We start from the raw sequence: 17,881 nt of genomic DNA, 5'->3' as shown, positions 1-17,881 counted from the left end.
CAACATGAGGACCACTATTCTTTGTTGATCATGGTTTTTGCTATAAATTTTGACTGAGTAATCTGCTCTCTTTACTATTTGTTCCTATTCAAATAGAATAGATGAAGACTCAATTTTTAAAGTATTAATACATTTGATCCGAATGTCTTCATATACTAAACACGAAGACTGATTGGAAGATATAAATAAAAATAGTAATAATATTGTCTGTCCCATAAACTATTTTTAGCCTTTTTCTTTTTCATCAGCATTAATTCTAACGACTAGCAACTAAATTAACCAATCAAAGTTGGGGCTCGAGGGAAACGGAAACTCTATATTCATCTCGGTAGAAGCAAAGCAACGCGTTTGAAAAGCAATACACAATGTGTATCTCACTGCTGAGCAATACTCAAATTCCTGCTACGTTACCCGCACACATTCAAGTTGAAAAGAAAATGGCACAAAGGCTTGGGAGATTCAGAAGCTACACATCTCAACCTTCAAAAGCATATTTTTCAGGTACTCGTTTTATTTTCTTTTAAGTTCAGGTCTGTAGAAGTTTTATACACACTACGAGTTGGTCCTTCATATCCATAGTCAAATTGGGAATTCAATTTGAAGGCAGTTTCTAGTTCCGATTCTCTGATAGTCACCTGGAGAATTATTTGAAGTTTTGATTTGATTGATTTTTAAAATAAAATTTGACCACTTTACATGTGTTTTGGCCTTAATTTGATTCTATCAAAGAACTATTTTTATGGAATGAAAGCGAGCAGATAGTAGTAGTCAAAAAGCGAATTACAAGTAAAATATGATATGAGTTAGCACACATCTTTGTTCTCTCTTTTCCCGCAATGTCGAATTGAGAAAATAACTCTTTCTTTTGTAACTTTTTTTTCTAGTTCTCAAGTGAGATCATATTGCAAGGGAAAAATAGACTCTGCTTTAAGTGATGCAGGAAGTCAGGGTATTGAAGTAATAAAGAAATAGAGCATGACCGATAGATTTGACCATAATCAATTTTAAACAAGAAGTTCAACCACAATCGAACTTGTCCTCTGTAGAGAGAATTGACAGAGATGAGTATGACCCTAGTCAAACTTGTCCTAGATAGGACAAAAAGACAGTGTGTGGCATTTTGAGAAGCTAAAATATTCCAGATTCCCTGGTTCCATTACAAACATTTTTTGGGCTTCTTTCTGCATCATCTTGCTTTCTTTTTGAGTTACGATATTGTTGCTTCAGCCTATGTATCTTAGAGAAGTGATAGTGTGGATTGTGGGAGTGTGAGAGTAAATTGTTGATTTGTATGGTGTTTAGCCATTGATGACGTTGAAAAAGTTTTTCCACAAAGCCTTCTAGTAGGCAGTAAACCATTTATAACAGCTTACGAGTTAGTGCTTCAGGATTTTAACATTCATTCTTGTAGACTTTACACCCATATTAAGTTTTTCCAAGTTATTGTAAAGTCCCGACTCCCAAGCCAATTTTCTATGCCAAAATTTTGCGCTTTTCTCAACGTTTAATGGATAGGCATTTTGTTGAACAGTTTGAATCAGTGTTCCACGGGGATGCGCCCCCCCTGAAAATGCAGGCATTTTCGAGATGGGGACACCTGGGGAACATCCCTCCGCTGTCCCTCCACTGCGACAAAGTTTCCTCCGCCGTCTCCGAGACGTTTCCTCACCAGGGGGACGTTTCTCAGAAGTTTCTTGTGTTAGAAACGCCAAAGGGGACTCCCAGATGTCCCTCAACCTTGGAGTGGACTTGCAAACTGACTTGCAATTTTTTAAGATTGATTGGTATGGTTGAGTCTATCTTAGGCTGTTTGGCATTGTTTGGGGGTGAACATGGTTGCATAGAGTGAGTTTTAGGAGGCTTTAAGGGTTTGTTTGGGCCTACAATGGTGATGTTTCAGACCTGCAACATATTTTCCAGTTGTATCAGACTTGCATTGTTGTATACACTATACAGTAATTTAAATCAAAATTTGCGTTCCCTACCTATAGTGATCATTTTAGCTTCTTTTTCAAGGTATTTTCCTTTTTTGTTTTCTATTGGATGCTAGTTTCATGCAATTTGGGCAATCTAGAAAGTGTCTTTTCAATGTGCTGCCCTGTACCAACATTTATATCTGCTTGTAATCATTAGCAGTACTTAATAGCAGAGATAAGCATTGTTTTAGTTTGCATGGTTCTTATGCTTGTTAAAAAATAAAGGATCGTATAGAGTGGTCATTACACATATAAAGATGTTTTTCATGACGACAAAATTGAAATAGATTTATGCTATTATTTCTATACCTTGAACTGAAATGATAGGGTTAAGTTAATTAGAGCTTTTACTATCTTTAGGGTTAGATCCTTTTAAGATACTCCAGCACAATCTTTCTAGTTTCTATTTATAACTTATTGTTCAAAGTTCATTGCAATCATTGCAACGTGTTTACTTATTCCTTATACAGTTATACATATACATATTTTTAAAACTAATTTTTCAAGTACTATATGTATTATGTCAGCACCACTCCCCCACTGCCCCCCCACCGTCGCCCCGGTGTTTCCAAACTTAGGCCCCAAGTACCCCCATCCCCAAAACACGTTCCCCACCCCCCCAGGAAACATCCCCAAACCCCATGGAACTATGGTTTAAATGCAATCTCTGCTGTGGGTTTTCTGATTGTATTGTTTTTGAATAATGGTCTAGAAAGTATTTGCAATACATATTCATTCTACCATTCAATAAGCTTTAAACATTACACTAAGCAATAGTATTCAGTGCACATATAATGTATAACTGAAAAAACAAGGAAATTCAATGATTTCCTTCGCATGCCAAGCAATAGGGACTACTTCCTGCAAGAATTGATCCCTCTCAAACTGCTGTTATACCCCACAAAATCCTCATGCCTCTCTGTTGATGTGTCTTTTATACACAATCAAACACAGAATAAAATACCCAAAGGTACCTTATCCTCTCTTGAACAAAGTTTCCCTGAATGCTGAAGATTTCGCCTAAGGATCAATCGAGGCAACTCCAAGGTTCTGGTATGCAGGGTCTCTACATGTGGATAAGCACCAGTGTTCGTTGTGTTTGCTGTTTCATCAAGGGGCCTTACGTACTTTCTGTGAAAGTTGGTTTTTGCAACTACTTAACCAATGAGGAACTGGATTTTTCTAATACTAACCGATGTTTCAAAAAAGGACAAAAGATAAGGGACTAGAGAGGGCTATGATAAACTAAGCCTATGAATGACTAAATGGAGGGCAATCTTAGTGAAACTCTACCAATCTCAGTATTGCCATAGAACAACAACTCTACTGGAATCGGTGCAATCTTCTAAGGGAATTTAAAGATTTTCAAACCATTCATGAACATAGATACTATCAATAGGATACATATCAATATTCAAGTAATGATTAAACCCTAAACAATTTCAATATCTCCAATTGACCACACAGGGCACACTTACAATCAGTAAGAGGCTAGTGGTTTGGACTATGAGCTTCACTAAAAGATCAAGTACAACATTTATCACTCAATCTAACTCTAACATCTAAATACTATCTTTAATAAGAGTGATTCAAGAAGATAAACAACCATGTAAGAAGCCACGGAGATTGCAATAAAACACCATAACTTCAATGTTTCATTAATCTCATAGCAAAATATAACAACAATTGTTCAACTTTCTCTCTTCACCAAATTTGTATTCTCTATGAATAACTACTACTTCTCTGCTGCTAATAACCTTATTCTTCTTAACCTTCAAAATGAAATGAGTGTGAGCTTATATAGCATTCTCAAATACAATGAATGGCCCAGATTTAAAAAAGATCAAGGGCTGAGATTTTGACACCTAAACCCTAATTAGGGTTTGTTACAAAAATAATCCTATTTAGATAAGCATTATCATAACATAGCCAATAGAAATTGGCACGAATAACGAGGAAGCATCCTCCAATAGGGATTGAATTGCCACATCATTTCATAACAACCTTTCATCTAGAATTTTGTTCCCTTTTCCTCATTCCTTTCTGGCATATTCAATGAATCTGGACGTAATCCCTTCAATATCTGCAATGGGAATCTCCAACAGGTTCTTCATTCGTTCCTCTAAGTGAAGGACCTCATCAAAGGCCGCAAGTAGAGTCATCTCCCATCCGTGCTCCAGCTCTTTTGTTTTCTCAATCAGGAACATAGTAGTATACATTTGATCTCGCTGCTCTTCTGTGATTATGCTATCTTCTCTACAAAAGATGACCTTGATCTTGTCCTCCAATTCTTGGATATCCACATCTGTTTCAATCTCTATCCTTCTATCAAGGATTGCACACAGTACATCAAACACCTTATCCTGAATAGGATGGATAGTGTCCTCAACTCGGCTGCACCTACTATTGATGTCCTTGAATAGAACCTCCTTCATTTGGAGCAAAGTTGACCATTGTAGGAGATTATGGGTTCCACCATCAATTATCCTTTCTTGTGCTAAAACCTGTCTTGATGCCTTCCTTACCACTTGCAATACTGGGATGGTAATGTCTCTAGTGTGAGTGAATGCATCGACAATTACCACTAGATTATGAATGATCTCAAGGACTTGGATGGCCTTGTGGATTGTTTTCATCATTCTTCCGACAAATTTCTTGGCTACCATGTAGGATCTATCAATCCATGTATCCATGAGTCGGGCTAAGTTCTTCATCTTTTCTACCTGATTTATTCACTCAAGAGGGAGTGCCTGCAAGGGTGAGACTACTGGATCCTGTCGCCCTAATGGCTCATTAAGCTGGCTAAAATAATTCCTCCAAGCATTAATCTCCCTTTCCAACTTTCTATTCTTTTCTATCTCCTCTCTTAGCTTCTCATTGACTGCCCTCACTGAATCAGTCGCATCTTCCATGGCTTGCTCGGAGGTAAGTGGACCAAGATCAAATGTCTCCAAATCATATTCTTCTGCCATGATCTCATCATCATACTTGTCCATCACTGGTGTAGCTATCTATATCTTTCTGGAGCCTGTATCATCTCTGATCATCTTAGATATCTTTGTAGCTTTCTTCTTTTCAATCCCCTCTCGAGACTTGCTTAGAAGACTTTCCAAATCGAATACTTGCTCCTCTTCTTCAACTACAACTTCCCTTGTAAGCCTCTCTCTAAGCCAATCTGGAATGGAAGACTTTCCCTCTTTTACTTGCACTTCCTCAGGCAATGGCCGCTCGCCTCTAAAAGGAGATGTCGCTTCATCATCATTTCTTTCTTCTTGCTGATCATTATCACAAACTTGGAGAGGAAGAGACCGACTTGATGATTGTTGAAGTGTTTTTCCTTTGTCTTGTTTATCATTCTTGTGGACTCCATAGACTCATCTATCTCATACACCTTCTCTCTTTGATCCTCTCCTTGACTTATCTCCTTTTCATGTCTAGAAGAAGCACTAGAGTGATGATCAGGATTCACCTTTTGTTTCTTCTTGAACGATTCTCTCTTTTCAGGTTCCTCCTTTCTCTTCGACCCCTTAGAATGAGAAGTGTTCTCACTTGCACTCGCCTCTCCTTCTTCCCTTTTTGTTTCTAAGTTGAATGCCATAGCTATGTTATGTTCCTTCAACTTTTGATGCTGGATATCCACCCATCTGCGAGTACAACTCAAGACTAGATCCATCAATGCTCTCAAGTCCGCGACCTCTTGCTCATCCCAATCAATCTTCACTTCTTTGTCTTCTTTCTCATAGGAAGATTGAAGATATCTGCCATTGTCTTGTGCTTGATCTGCTATTCTATAAACTTTGCATCTCCTGATAAGATCCAAGGGCAATCAAGAGTGCATCCTCTTCTTTATTTCCAAATCATCTTGAGCATTTATCCAAAAATCTTCTACTTGGGACACATGCTTGTGTTTCTTCCCGACTGTTTCTTCCATATGACCACTAGGATCAAAATTATCTCTTGAAGCAAAAGATGTGAATGAGTAGAGAGATAGCTCCTTTTCTGCATCTTTAGCTGCTTGAGAATTAGGACAAACTTCAATTGAATTTCCAAGCGAAATGGGTATAGGGATACCATTCCCATGCTTATGTCTTGATGCCTTAGCACAAGCTGCCAACTGTCTAGTCACTTCAAGTAGTATTGCTCTATCCGTCGGATACCTTGGCAACATATAAGGAGGTGAGGGACATCCGTGAATTCTGATGTAGGTGAATTTAGGAAATTGAATGAACCACGCACCATGTTTCTTCACGAGCTCTTGTGCTTTTGGAGACAGTCGTTGATGAATTCCTCCTTGTAGTGTCCTGGTGATAAGTATCGTTGACTAGCTTGTAGTAATTCTTAGGTGGATGATGCAATTGGGCATAAGAATCACATACTCTTCTCTCTCCGAGCCCTCTCCCAACAACTCCTCTGTGTGGTAGTCCCGCATACTCATAACATTTGGCTAGAGAATATATAACATATGAGCTCATGTGGAATGACTTAGTAGGGACTAACCTCCTCAACTGCACGTCTAGGTTGTTATTGATAATCCTGGCCCAATTTAACATCCCTTTTTCTTGAACGATCACTTGTATAAAGAAGAACATCCACTTGTCGAAAAAGAAGGCTTGAGAGGCACCTACAATTCGATTAAGCATGGTTATTAAGTCTCTGAATTCTTCTTGGAAATCAATTCTGTGAGGGGTATTAGGTATCTTATTCAGGCGAGGCCTACTCTTGAGCAACCAATTCTTATTGACGAAATTCAGACAAGTATCAGGATCATCTTCGTAGATAGACTTGGCTCCTTCCAGGCTCTTGTAGATCATATCCCTCTGCTCTGGAAAATGAAAAGCTTCACTTATAGCTCCCTTTGAGAGATAGACGAGGACAGTCCCATCCTTGGCTACAATTGTCATTGAATGCGAATCATAATGCCTGGCACATTCGATCATTAGCTCATGACACCTGATTGCGGGAGGGAAACCTGCTGCCTTGATGATTCTACTCTCAATTATCTTCTTGGCTATGGGTGATGGCTTGCTGATGTAGGGTGCTTCTCGAAACTTCTTCACATTGAAGTTTCCTAAGTTGGTGTCTCCAATATTGCTCCATTTGGATGTGATCCTTGTCTCTAAGTCGTCACTCCTTTGATCTTCCTTAATGAGGGCTTGCTAGGTAGAGGATCCACTTGCCTTGGGGGCCGCCATTTGTCACCTATGAAAGGGTTTGAAGTTAGGGTTTTAGGTATAGTCACAAAGATAGGTGATTCAAGACCTTAAAAAGAACAATTGAACTTCAATTTGAAAATAAATGAATAAGCATTGAAATTTTCAAATTGAAATTACAAATGAAACAATCTAAATAAGAAGACCTAACTTTACAAAAATAATCTTTATTGAAGTAAATCAGATCTTCATCCAAATTTAGACATTGAACATACCTCAAACTTGATCTTGAGCTTTGAAAGAAAGGAACCTGAAAAGAGGGGTAAATAATGTCTTGCTATTGAATTTACCTCCTTCCTAAATGCTGTTCAAAGAAGTTCGCTCCCCTAAAAGATTCAGGTCTGCACCTTAAGTAAATCAAATTCACCCTCGGACGATTGCTGATCTTCAAGTTCGTCCTTGAGAGGATCAGGCCTGAGATTAAAAGTGTTGAATCTGCCTTGACCTGCCTTTATATAATGTGTCTTTTTCCTTCTCAATCACCAATCCACCCAATAAAATCTGCCTTTGAAATTCGTCTTGATGAGTTCAGCTACTTCTGTTTGCTCTCCCTTTTGATTTCGCCCTTTGGAGATTCTGGTTTTGTACTTGTCAAACCTGAAATTCGCTTTCTAATTGCTGGAATTTGCTTCTTCAAATCTACTCCTTAAATTTGCTCTAAGGAAGAATTTGTTTGAATGAATGATGAATGCTTTAGGATCAACTCTCCTTTATAGGCGCCTTCACCTCTCCCTTAAAAAGCCGACTTTGCTATTCATAAAAAAAATTATTATTACACCTTCTTAAGCTGGCTGACTTTGTATTAAAATTTAAAAATTGCTTTGTTGCCAAAGGGTAAAACCGGTTTATCAATGCTCATAGGCCGACTTAGCCAATTTTGTTCAAAATGATGTTCTTTCCTTGTTTTAGGTGAAGTATGGCATCTATCCAAGAAGTTCGCTTGGGTACGCTTGGAAGGATAGGACCTATTGAGAGAATTTTGCTCTGGACCCTTTGGAAGGGTCAGGAGCGAATAGCTATTTGCACTCAAACCTTGACCATTTCCTTCAATTTTGCTCTTAGGCCTGGCTTCTTGGTCTTCCTTCCATCTCTATCAAGCCCATCTGCCCTCAAAGTGATGTCCATTCAATGTTTTTGGCAAGAAATTAGGCTATTCTAAGGATTTCGCTCTGGACCCTTTGGAAGGGTCAGGAGCTTAGATGAATTTCGCCTTGGACCCTTTGAGAGGGTCAGGAGTGAATTTGCTGTTTTAGACTCAAATCCTTCACTTTCTCACCCTTCAATTGCTTCCAAGGCATGATAACATCCTAGTTAAGGCTAGAAGGCATAAAATTAGTCCAAATTTGAAGCAAAAGGGAGGATCCTATGAAAATTTGCTCTGGACCCTTTGAGAGGGTCAAGAGCGATTTTTGTCATTTAGCCTCAATTCATCATTGCCTTCACTTCAATTCACTTCTTAAGGCAAGTATACATCAATCCTCCCTCAACCATGCCCTAGGAACAAAAAACTTGGATTTAAACAAGGAACAAATATGTGTTTTAAGAGAATTCGCTTTGGACCCTTTGGAAGGGTCAGGAGCGAAATTCTTCCTAGGCTCAATTCATCTTCCATTCATCCTTTCTTTGCCTTGAATTTAACTTTTCAAACCTCCTTCTATCACCATCAAGTCAATTCGCTATCAAAAACAAGGTTCTTTTAGTGCACTAGGTGAAATTGAGAGTCCATCTAAGGATTTCGCTTTGGACCCTTTGAGAGGGTTAGGAGCTTAGATGAATTTCGCCCTGGACCCTTTGAGAGGGTCAGGAGAGAATTTTGTTTCTCTAGACTCAATTTACACTCAAATTGCCTTGGACTTGTCTTTTCACCCTTACCTTATCAAGATCAAGTCAATTCACCTTCAAAAACTCTTGGGAATGAATTAGTTCAAAGGTTTGAGCAAGGTATAATGCTTTATGAAGAAATTCGCTCTGGACCCTTTGGAAGGGTCAGGAGCGAATTTGCTCTTCTAGGCTCAATTCACATCCCTTTTCACTTGGGTTTGTTTTAGACTTGACTTTTGAATCTTTTCCTTGCCATGCATGACCACTATTCAATGTCTCTAGTGAAGAATTAGGTGTTTTGGAGGATTTCGCTCTGGACCCTCTGGAAGGGTCAGGAGTGAAATTTAGGGATTAGTCTTGGACATCAATCGAACACTCAAACTTCATCCTTATTCACATTGCCCTCACCCTAGGACATGCTAACAAATCACCTTAAGGGGGCGTCTAGTTCAAAATGTTGGATCACAAGGACATCTTAACAATTTTGCTTAGGTACCTTTGGAAGGTACATGACCTCAAAAGGAATTTTGCTCTGGACCCTTTGGAAGGGTCAAGAGCGAAATTTGCTTTTTAGCTCAAATTCCTAACATTTTGTTCTTCAAGTTTGTTTCCATTCATTTATAAGGTTTGGATAGATCCTTCTTCGTTCAATTGAAGCTTGGAAGCAAGGGTTATAGCCCAAGTTAGGACCAAGAGAGGTTCTTAGGAGAATTCGCTCTGGACCCTTTGGAAGGGTCAGGAGCGAAATTCTTCTTTAGGCTCAAATTCTAAACTCTCCCTCAAATTTTCAAATCTATTTCTCACAATGACATTCCTCCAAACTTGCCCTTGGTAGCCTTCGTTGTCCGTCCCTACACTTCGATTACTTGCTTCATCACATCAATTCAGACTCCATAGAAGACAAAAATCTGGCTTAACAACTTACAACTTGACCCACACCCCTGACTCATCTGGACTCAAACTCTCAAGACTTCCTCTACAAAATATACATTCTCCGACTTTCTAAGGCAAGGTCTTGTTAAAATTCACATTAGGATTCTAGGCATAGAACAATGACTTCCCCAAGCTTAGGCCAAACTTGGCCCTAAAAAGAACCCTAGGCAAGCTCTATGGAGGGAACCCTAACTTACCTAACCTAGGCCATCACTAACTCACTCAAAACACCTAACCAGCAGAGAAAAGCCAAGCAAAGAGAAAGCAAGACCCAAAAAAGAGAGGGGTCCCCATTTTGATGGGGCGATGTGTGAGATGGTCACAACGCTCTCCTGGAACAATAAGCCCACATAAGCCTCCTGAAATGCTATCAATCTGCTCCCAAAATGCAACACTAGGCTGTTTAAGATTTACATCCAGCAATACAAATATCTCACGCCTTCTCTAAGGGTAAGCTGACTGGCCAGAGGTATGTTCCAACGCCTTAAATATGTTCCACAACCACACCCCAGCTGAAGTTACTACTATATATATTCTTTTGTCTCCTGATAGCCTCAAATATGGCACCTGACTCATTTAACCAAACTCCTTCAATCCTGCAACTAAATAATATTAATTTGACTTGCTTGCAAAACTTCTCAAATTATTAAATCAATTATCGTTTGACACCTGCATGAAACTTGTGTGATTCCACCTGCAAATCAGCTAGGGTAGATGTCTCACTACCAAAACCAATTCCCTTAGGGTTGAGAAGAGACAAAAGCATATTATATGTCTCATTACCAAAACCAATGCCCTAACACATTTTTATAACAAACAAATTTATTGAAGATCTCTTTTGGAAGGCCCAGGTTGAGAAGAGACAGAAAAGCATCGAAGGTGGAACCTCTCTTGCAGGTTAACAAGCTTTGGGAACAATGAAATCAGATTACTTGAACTTACTTTCAGATAGGGATCATTCCATCAAGTTTGTTGAAGAGATCTTTGATGTATTTAAGGAAAAAGAGGAAAGGGATAAGAGGAAGAAGTTGATAAGCTCACCTTTGAGCTTAAGTCTACTAACGATTCTTTGAAGAGTACTCAAATGGCTCTTCAAGAAGTAGAAAATCAGCTTGCTGTTACAGAATTGTTTAGGGAGCAAGAAAATGAGGAAGGAACTAATAAAATCAAGCAAGTGGTTGATGAGCTTGATAAGAACCATGCATATTTTAATTTAGAATAGTTCCCCAAGTTTGTAGGTGTAGAGTTGGAACAACAGGAAGGATGGATGGATCAAGATAATGGAAGAAATTTTCAGTTTGGTGATAGTCCTCTTTTTGAGATGAATGCAAAATCCACTTTCAATAATCCACTCTTTGTGATGGAGGATGAAACACTTCTTGATTTCAGTGCTATAGTTAGTGACAATCATAGGATATGGGATCTAGGTGAAATCTTCAGTTGTGTGGTAATGACTTGGAATTGGGATGGTGAACTTCCAAGAAATGAATGGATTAAGAGCAATTTCTATCATGATTGGTCCCTTGCTTCACATGAAGATAAGAAATCAAGTTTGAGTGATGTGCATAGTCATGTGATCAAGAATGACAAGATCTTGATTGGTGATCCGTTTGATAGACCACCTAACAAAGGAGGGATTGAGTTTGTAGTTTACAAATAACTATTCTATGGAGGGGCATTGGACAATATTTTAAACTTGGAGTTGCTGTCCACCTTCCAATCAGCCAACACATGAATTTGGTTACTTGCATACAGATGGTTTGGCAAGTATTTCCGGCTAAGGAGTGGAGTATTTTTTGGTTTGAGTTGATTGGTGGAGGTAATCTAGCCATTTGAGAAGTCTTTTCATTCATTTCCATGCTCACATCTTCTATGCATACAAGAATATTTTATCATTTCAGCTGCTTCTCTAGTATTACAATGCTAATTTAGATGAAATTGGTTAACGAGCAAATTGGTTTTGAGTACTTTTAGGCAGCAAATTGTGGGAGATTTTTCAGATTTGCTTCAATTATTTCTAACCTCCACATTGGTGACTAATGGTTATTGCAAGCATTTCATGTTGTGGGTCTATGCATTTTCATATACTGAATTGATGATTGCAGTTGATTGTGTGAATTGGTGTGCTTGGGATTGCCTTTTTAACACATGAAGATTGATTGTTAATGAGGAACTATCAGTTTGTCACCGCGAAAGCATTCCTAGGATAGCTATGAATTCAATTTTCAGTTTTAACCCTCCCGTCATCATTTGTAGTAGCCACTCGATAGGGGCTAATCCACACCATTAATGATTTATGCCGAGAACCATGCATTCTTGTATAATGGATTGATTTTCTTGTTGCCTAAGATCTTGTTAGATAGAGGGATTGCAGATGTTGATTGTATTGTTATGCTTTGGCATGAGATATTCCATGTTATGGAATCTAGTCCTTTAGCTTATTCAGGTTGGTCTTGGATGACGACCTTTTATATGGCTTATAGGAAAGGAGAGTGCAAACTTGGCGTGATGGTATTTCAGTTTTAATTAGATTGGTGCAGCAACAACATGGTGAGATCTTCTTGAGAAAAAATGTGCAGCTAGAGAAAATCAAAACATGGTTCCTTTCTCAAAAACTTTCAATGATTCATTCAAGTGTGTCAAGCCCAAAAGTTTACAGAAAGAAAACAAAGTGGTAAATTGGCTTTTTATAGTTGGAAAAGAATTGGAGTCTATACAATTTCTAAATGTTGTTCTTTTTAAGTTGAAAGAATTGGAATTGTGTTTATCCAAGGTAGTCTAATCAGATAGGGAGATTTTGAACAATATTGAGATGATACCAGAAGTCCTTTTGACAAGAGGGTTGAGATTTTAGAAGTTATGACTAAGGTCAAGTCATGTGTTGGGTTGAGATTTTAGAAGTTATGACTAAGGTCAAGTCATGTGTTATTTTGCTTGATCTCAATTGTAATGATTTAATTCTCCAAATGTTTCAATGCTTCTTTGCCAAAATCAGAAAGCATCATGCAAATGATGTTAAAACAGCTATGCGAACTATTTTGTACTTGATTTTAAATGAAGATGATGATATTGTTACAAGTGTGGTTGCTGTTGCACCAAAAGGTCAACCTGTTAATGCCCAACACAACCACTAGACTTATAGAATCCATAGGAGGCGGTTAAGCCATGTCACAAACCCAAGCGCTGTGCTGCACAACACAAGGAGACCAAGGGCGCACACCTTGCAACAATCCCCCCCAGCGCAAGCAAAGGGTTTGAACCTGTGACCAAGCTTTGATACCACTTGTTACAAGTGCAGTTGCTGTTGCACCAAAAGATCGACCTATTAATGCCCGATACAACCACTAGACTTATAGAATCCACAAGAGGTGCTTAAGCCATGTCACAAACCCGAGCGTTGCGCTGCACAACACAAGGAGACCAAGGGTGCACACCTTGCAACAGATATCTCCAAGCAATTGCTATCTAACTTGTTGACCATTTGGAGGAGGGAGTAGGATGTCTCACCTATATTGCATTTATAAAAATGATTGGTTGAGCAGAAAATTGAGAAGATTAAAAAATTAGATGACTGAAGAGGAATTAATGTTTTTGGGTTTACAGGTTACAACACCTAATAAAATGAGGAAAAACCAAATGAGAAGAGAGCAATGTTGTTTCACATGTTAGGAAGCTTGGACACCTATTCACATATGTAGAAACAATAATTAAAGTAAATTATTGCAGCCAAGTAAGTTTGAGTACAAAGAAGAAATTGATGCAATAGAGCTGGACATAAATGCCTTACCTCAAGAAGTATGTATGACAAAGCATTAAAATGACTCCATCGAATTGCATGTACCTTCATATATTGATGACTTGTTTAACGAAGATGACAAAACAACAGCCTTGGCTACAAATTCAGATCAATCTAGTAAGGATTATGAGGCCTATGGCGGAATTGACAACACTATTGGAAGGTATGATGATTCACGTATTCTTCCTAGAAGCAATTCACTAATGCAGTATTAATGATGTTTTGGAGGCTAAAATAATGAACTTGGAAGATCCCAAATTTGATGAGTGATGCAAATGAGGATGCTTCCTTCATGAAATCAGAAATGAGAAGAACCAATAATTTGTTGGAAGGAGATTCATCAAATGAATATGAGATGATTGATAACCTGTTGTCCTCATTTTTGTTTTCAAAAATGATGGACCATTACATAAAATTTGTCAAAAAAAGAAAATTTTATTCTATGGGACGCTTCTCGAGGCATAATTTTGTTTCGTCCTTGGACTGGCTTAATCCTCAGTCCATCCTTGAACTACATTTCAAATTTCATTGCATTCTGGGTTCGTTTGCTATGTCTTTCCTTCACTTTCGGGTTTTTTCTCCTTGACTGCAGGTGGGAAATTTTCCTTAAATTGCAAGTTTTAATGTTTTCCTTTGTTTTAGTCTTTGTAGGGAAATTTTTAGTTAGTTACAAGTGCACTTTATGGAAAAAGAACTTGTAACTTACTTTCTATTTCCCCCTTGATGCTTTTTGGCTTTTTAAGTCATAATCGGGATTTTTTGGATAAGTTACAAGTTAATTTTAAATTGCAAATTTAAAAAGTCACTTGTAATTCTTTTATAAAATTCCTATTTTAGTGTTTTTGCTTGTAATGGGGATTTTATTCCCCTATTACATGTGTTAAGTTATTAAAATTTGTTGAAGGGATTTTATTTTCCCCTTACAAGTTATTATAACTTGTATCTCTCTCCCAAAAACCTGATTTTGCCTAGAGTGGAGATAAAGTGACATTTTATAACTTGCAATTGAGTTTTAAAAACCCGATTTGCTCCATGAGTGAAAATAAAGGCATTTTAAACTTGCTAAAGGGTTTTTAAAACCCGATTTTGCCTTGTGCAAGATAAAGTGACATTTTAAACATGTAATATGAAGTCCAAAACCTGATTTTCATTATTGCATGTAAAAAAAGAAGCTTGTTGCATCTCTCCAAGAACCCGACCAGCCAAGAAGGCAAATTTGTTGAAGTTTTCAAGCAAATTTTGTGGAGGAATTTTAGGAGGTAAGAGGCGTTTTGGATTGTCTCCTTTTTTTATGCATTTATGAACACGTCCCACGCCATTTGGAGGTTCAAATCGTTAGGTTTTAATGATATATAAACAACAAAAAACGTGTTTATTAATGCCACGATTTTCTTTGAAATTTGTCACAATTTCAACACTCTCCTAAATCGTTTTTGCTTCCTTCACCTAGGTGTGGGGTTTTGATAGAGATTCAACCTATTTTCTTGCATCTTCAAACACGTTTTTGCTGTTATTCTCCAAATCTTAGTTTGGAAAAACGTGGCAAGGGTTTTGGAATCTTTTTCTATTTAAGGGATTGTCTTCTTCATTCAAAGATTGTTTCATTTTTTGAAGAGGCATTTTGGATTGAAGCAAGGTATGTTTTTTTTTCTTCTTGTTCCATTTTCTTGTCTTTTTGTTTTTCCATTCTAGTTGTAAATTTGTATATGTTGGCTTTGCCCTAAAAATCGGTTTTGTGATAGAGATTTTCCCCTTTGCAAAGCAATTTGTGAATTGCATTGTTCTTCCCCATTTTCCCTCTTTACTTGTATTCGGGATTTTAAATCCCGATTACAAGTTGGATGAAAATAATTGATCTTCCCTTATGGTTATAAGACTTTAACCATCTTTTGTTGAAATTCCAAGTTGCGAAGAAAAAAAATACCCATTCTTCCAAAATCGGGTTTTTAGAACCAAATTGCATGTTGAAAGTTCTTCCCATTTTCTTGAAAATAAAATTCCCAAAATCTTCCCATTTTTATCCATCCATATTGCATATATCCATACTTTCCATTCACATCACTTCCCACATGTCCAAATCTCATTTTTCACTCATTTCTCCATTTTCCGTTTTACATGTATACTTGCATTTGGGTTTTAAAAATCTGATTGCGTGTTCGTTCTTCCTCACTTGTAAAATCTCCCCAAGATCCGAAATTGGTCAAAGTCAAGTTTCTGGCATTCTGTTGTGCGAATCGCACACCCATCCCCGTCTTGGACAGGGACCCCCCGGTTTGTGCCTTTCTGTCTTTGCGGAAGAGGAAGGGGATATGAAGGTCTGAGTTAGGTCAAGTTGGTGAGTGATGGAGTCTGGAATGTCATCTTGATCTCCAAATGCCCTGAAATTTGGCTAAGTCTGGAATGTCCTGATCCTGAAATTTGGCTAAGTCTAGAATGTCCTGATCCTGAAATTTGACTAAGTCTGGAAAACTGAGGAATCCTCCAAAAACTAGAATTTGCAATATAAATCCTGGAGGTTCGAAACCACTCTCAAACATCGTGAAAGTATATATGGAATATAACTTTCTTTCTTATACTTAAATGTTATATTCCATAAAATGATCCTTCGGCGAGATCTTGACAAACTTGCCCAAGTACCCAAGCTCACACTTCTTTAGGAAAACGTTTAAAATCGCTAAAATGCCCAATTTCGGACTATGGGGCAAAAAGTTGAAAAGGTGAAATATTGCAAAAAGTGGGTTTAGGTCCGAATTTCACTTAAAATGCCCAATTTCGGACCCTGGGCCAAAAAGTTGAAAATGTGAAATGTTGCAAAACGTGGGTTTAGGTCCGAATTTCACTTAAAAATGCCCAATTTCGGACCCAGAAGCCAAAACTGGAAAATGTTTAAAAGTTGCCAAAAGCTCCCAGAGGTCTGTATTTCACTTAAAGCGTCCAATTTCGGACCTTGGGGCCGAAATTCAAAGTTGTATAAATTTGCAAAAAGGTGCTTTAGGTCTGAAAATGCTTGGAAAGTTGCCAAAAGACCCTTTAGGTCTGAATTTTACTTAAAATGCTCATTTTCGGACCCTGGGGAAAAAAAAGAAAAATGCGAAGTGTTGCAAAAAGGCCCTTTAGGTCCGAATTTCACTTAAAGCATCCAATTTCAGACCCTGGGGCCGAAATTCAAAGTTGTGCAAATTTGCAAAAAGGTGGTCTAGGTCCAAAAATGACTCTAGTTCGCTAAAAACATCTTAGCACTCCGAAATTTGCGAAAAGGTGGTTGAGGTCCAAAGTTTTTTACGAAAGGCATTTAGGTCCGAAAACTTTTCTAACTTGCAAAAATGCTTAATGCTCCGAAATTTGCAAAATCATACGAAAGGTCCGAAGTTTTTTGGCAAGGCGTTAAGCTCTGGAAATCATCAAAATCGCAAAATACCTTGAAGCTCCGAAGTTTGAAGATGCAAAAACTTGCGAAAATGGGCCTAGGGTCCGAAGTTTTTGAAAATTGCAAAAGGTGTTAAATGCTCCGAAATATCTCCAGTTCGCAAAACCCCCCCCTCCCCCCTCCATTCTCCAAAATTCACCAGAGAAGCATGAGTGTTAGGATTTTAAAATTTGCAGGAGCTCTTCAAACCTCCAGAATTGCGCTATAAGAAGTTTTCAAAACGCCATAAACTTGTTCAAAACGCCCAAGACTCCAAAGGTAAAATCACGCAGAAGTAAATCGCCTGAACACTATCAAGACCAAGGATCAGATTTCACATTTGAAGAGAAAGGAGAAGCATTTTCAAGATACATCTCACAAAGAGCTTCGCAAGCCAGGCGTCGTAATTAAATTTAATGTTTGTTAAATTAAATTATTTAATTTTTCAAATTGATTTATTGAAATTGATCGTTCGTAGGTCGCAGGACGTCATCGAAGAACTAGGAGAAGGCCTCAAACGCAAATCAAAGAAGGATCGCAATCAAGGCCAGGCGCTGAAGACTGGAAAAGAAAAGATGCAAGAGCGCGAGAGCAACCAAACATTGGGAACCGTGCCGCTGAACAAAGATGAAGTCCACCACCGGGACCAAAGACCAAAGAACACTCTGAATGCTCCAAGTCTATGCATTCTCAAGAAAGCACATAGCTGGATTTAATTCCAGGAATTCAATTTCTAAAA

General features: G+C 38.1%; 1 protein-coding gene across 1 annotated transcript in view; it reads left to right on the top strand.

Annotated features, from left to right (window-relative positions):
- Nucleotides 1-235: 235 nt before the first annotated feature.
- The window catches only part of LOC131859552 (uncharacterized), a 247,870-nt gene continuing 230,224 nt past the window's right edge, over nt 236-17,881 (top strand). The window contains exon 1 of the mRNA XM_059213460.1: nt 236-501. Coding sequence (XP_059069443.1) covers nt 366-501 — 136 coding nt within the window. The 5' untranslated portion in view covers nt 236-365. The remainder of the gene's footprint in view (nt 502-17,881) is intronic.

Source organism: Cryptomeria japonica, chromosome 10, assembly GCF_030272615.1.
Source record: "Cryptomeria japonica chromosome 10, Sugi_1.0, whole genome shotgun sequence".
NCBI lineage: Eukaryota > Viridiplantae > Streptophyta > Pinopsida > Cupressales > Cupressaceae > Cryptomeria > Cryptomeria japonica.
This window is presented reverse-complemented; position numbering and strand designations above follow the sequence as displayed.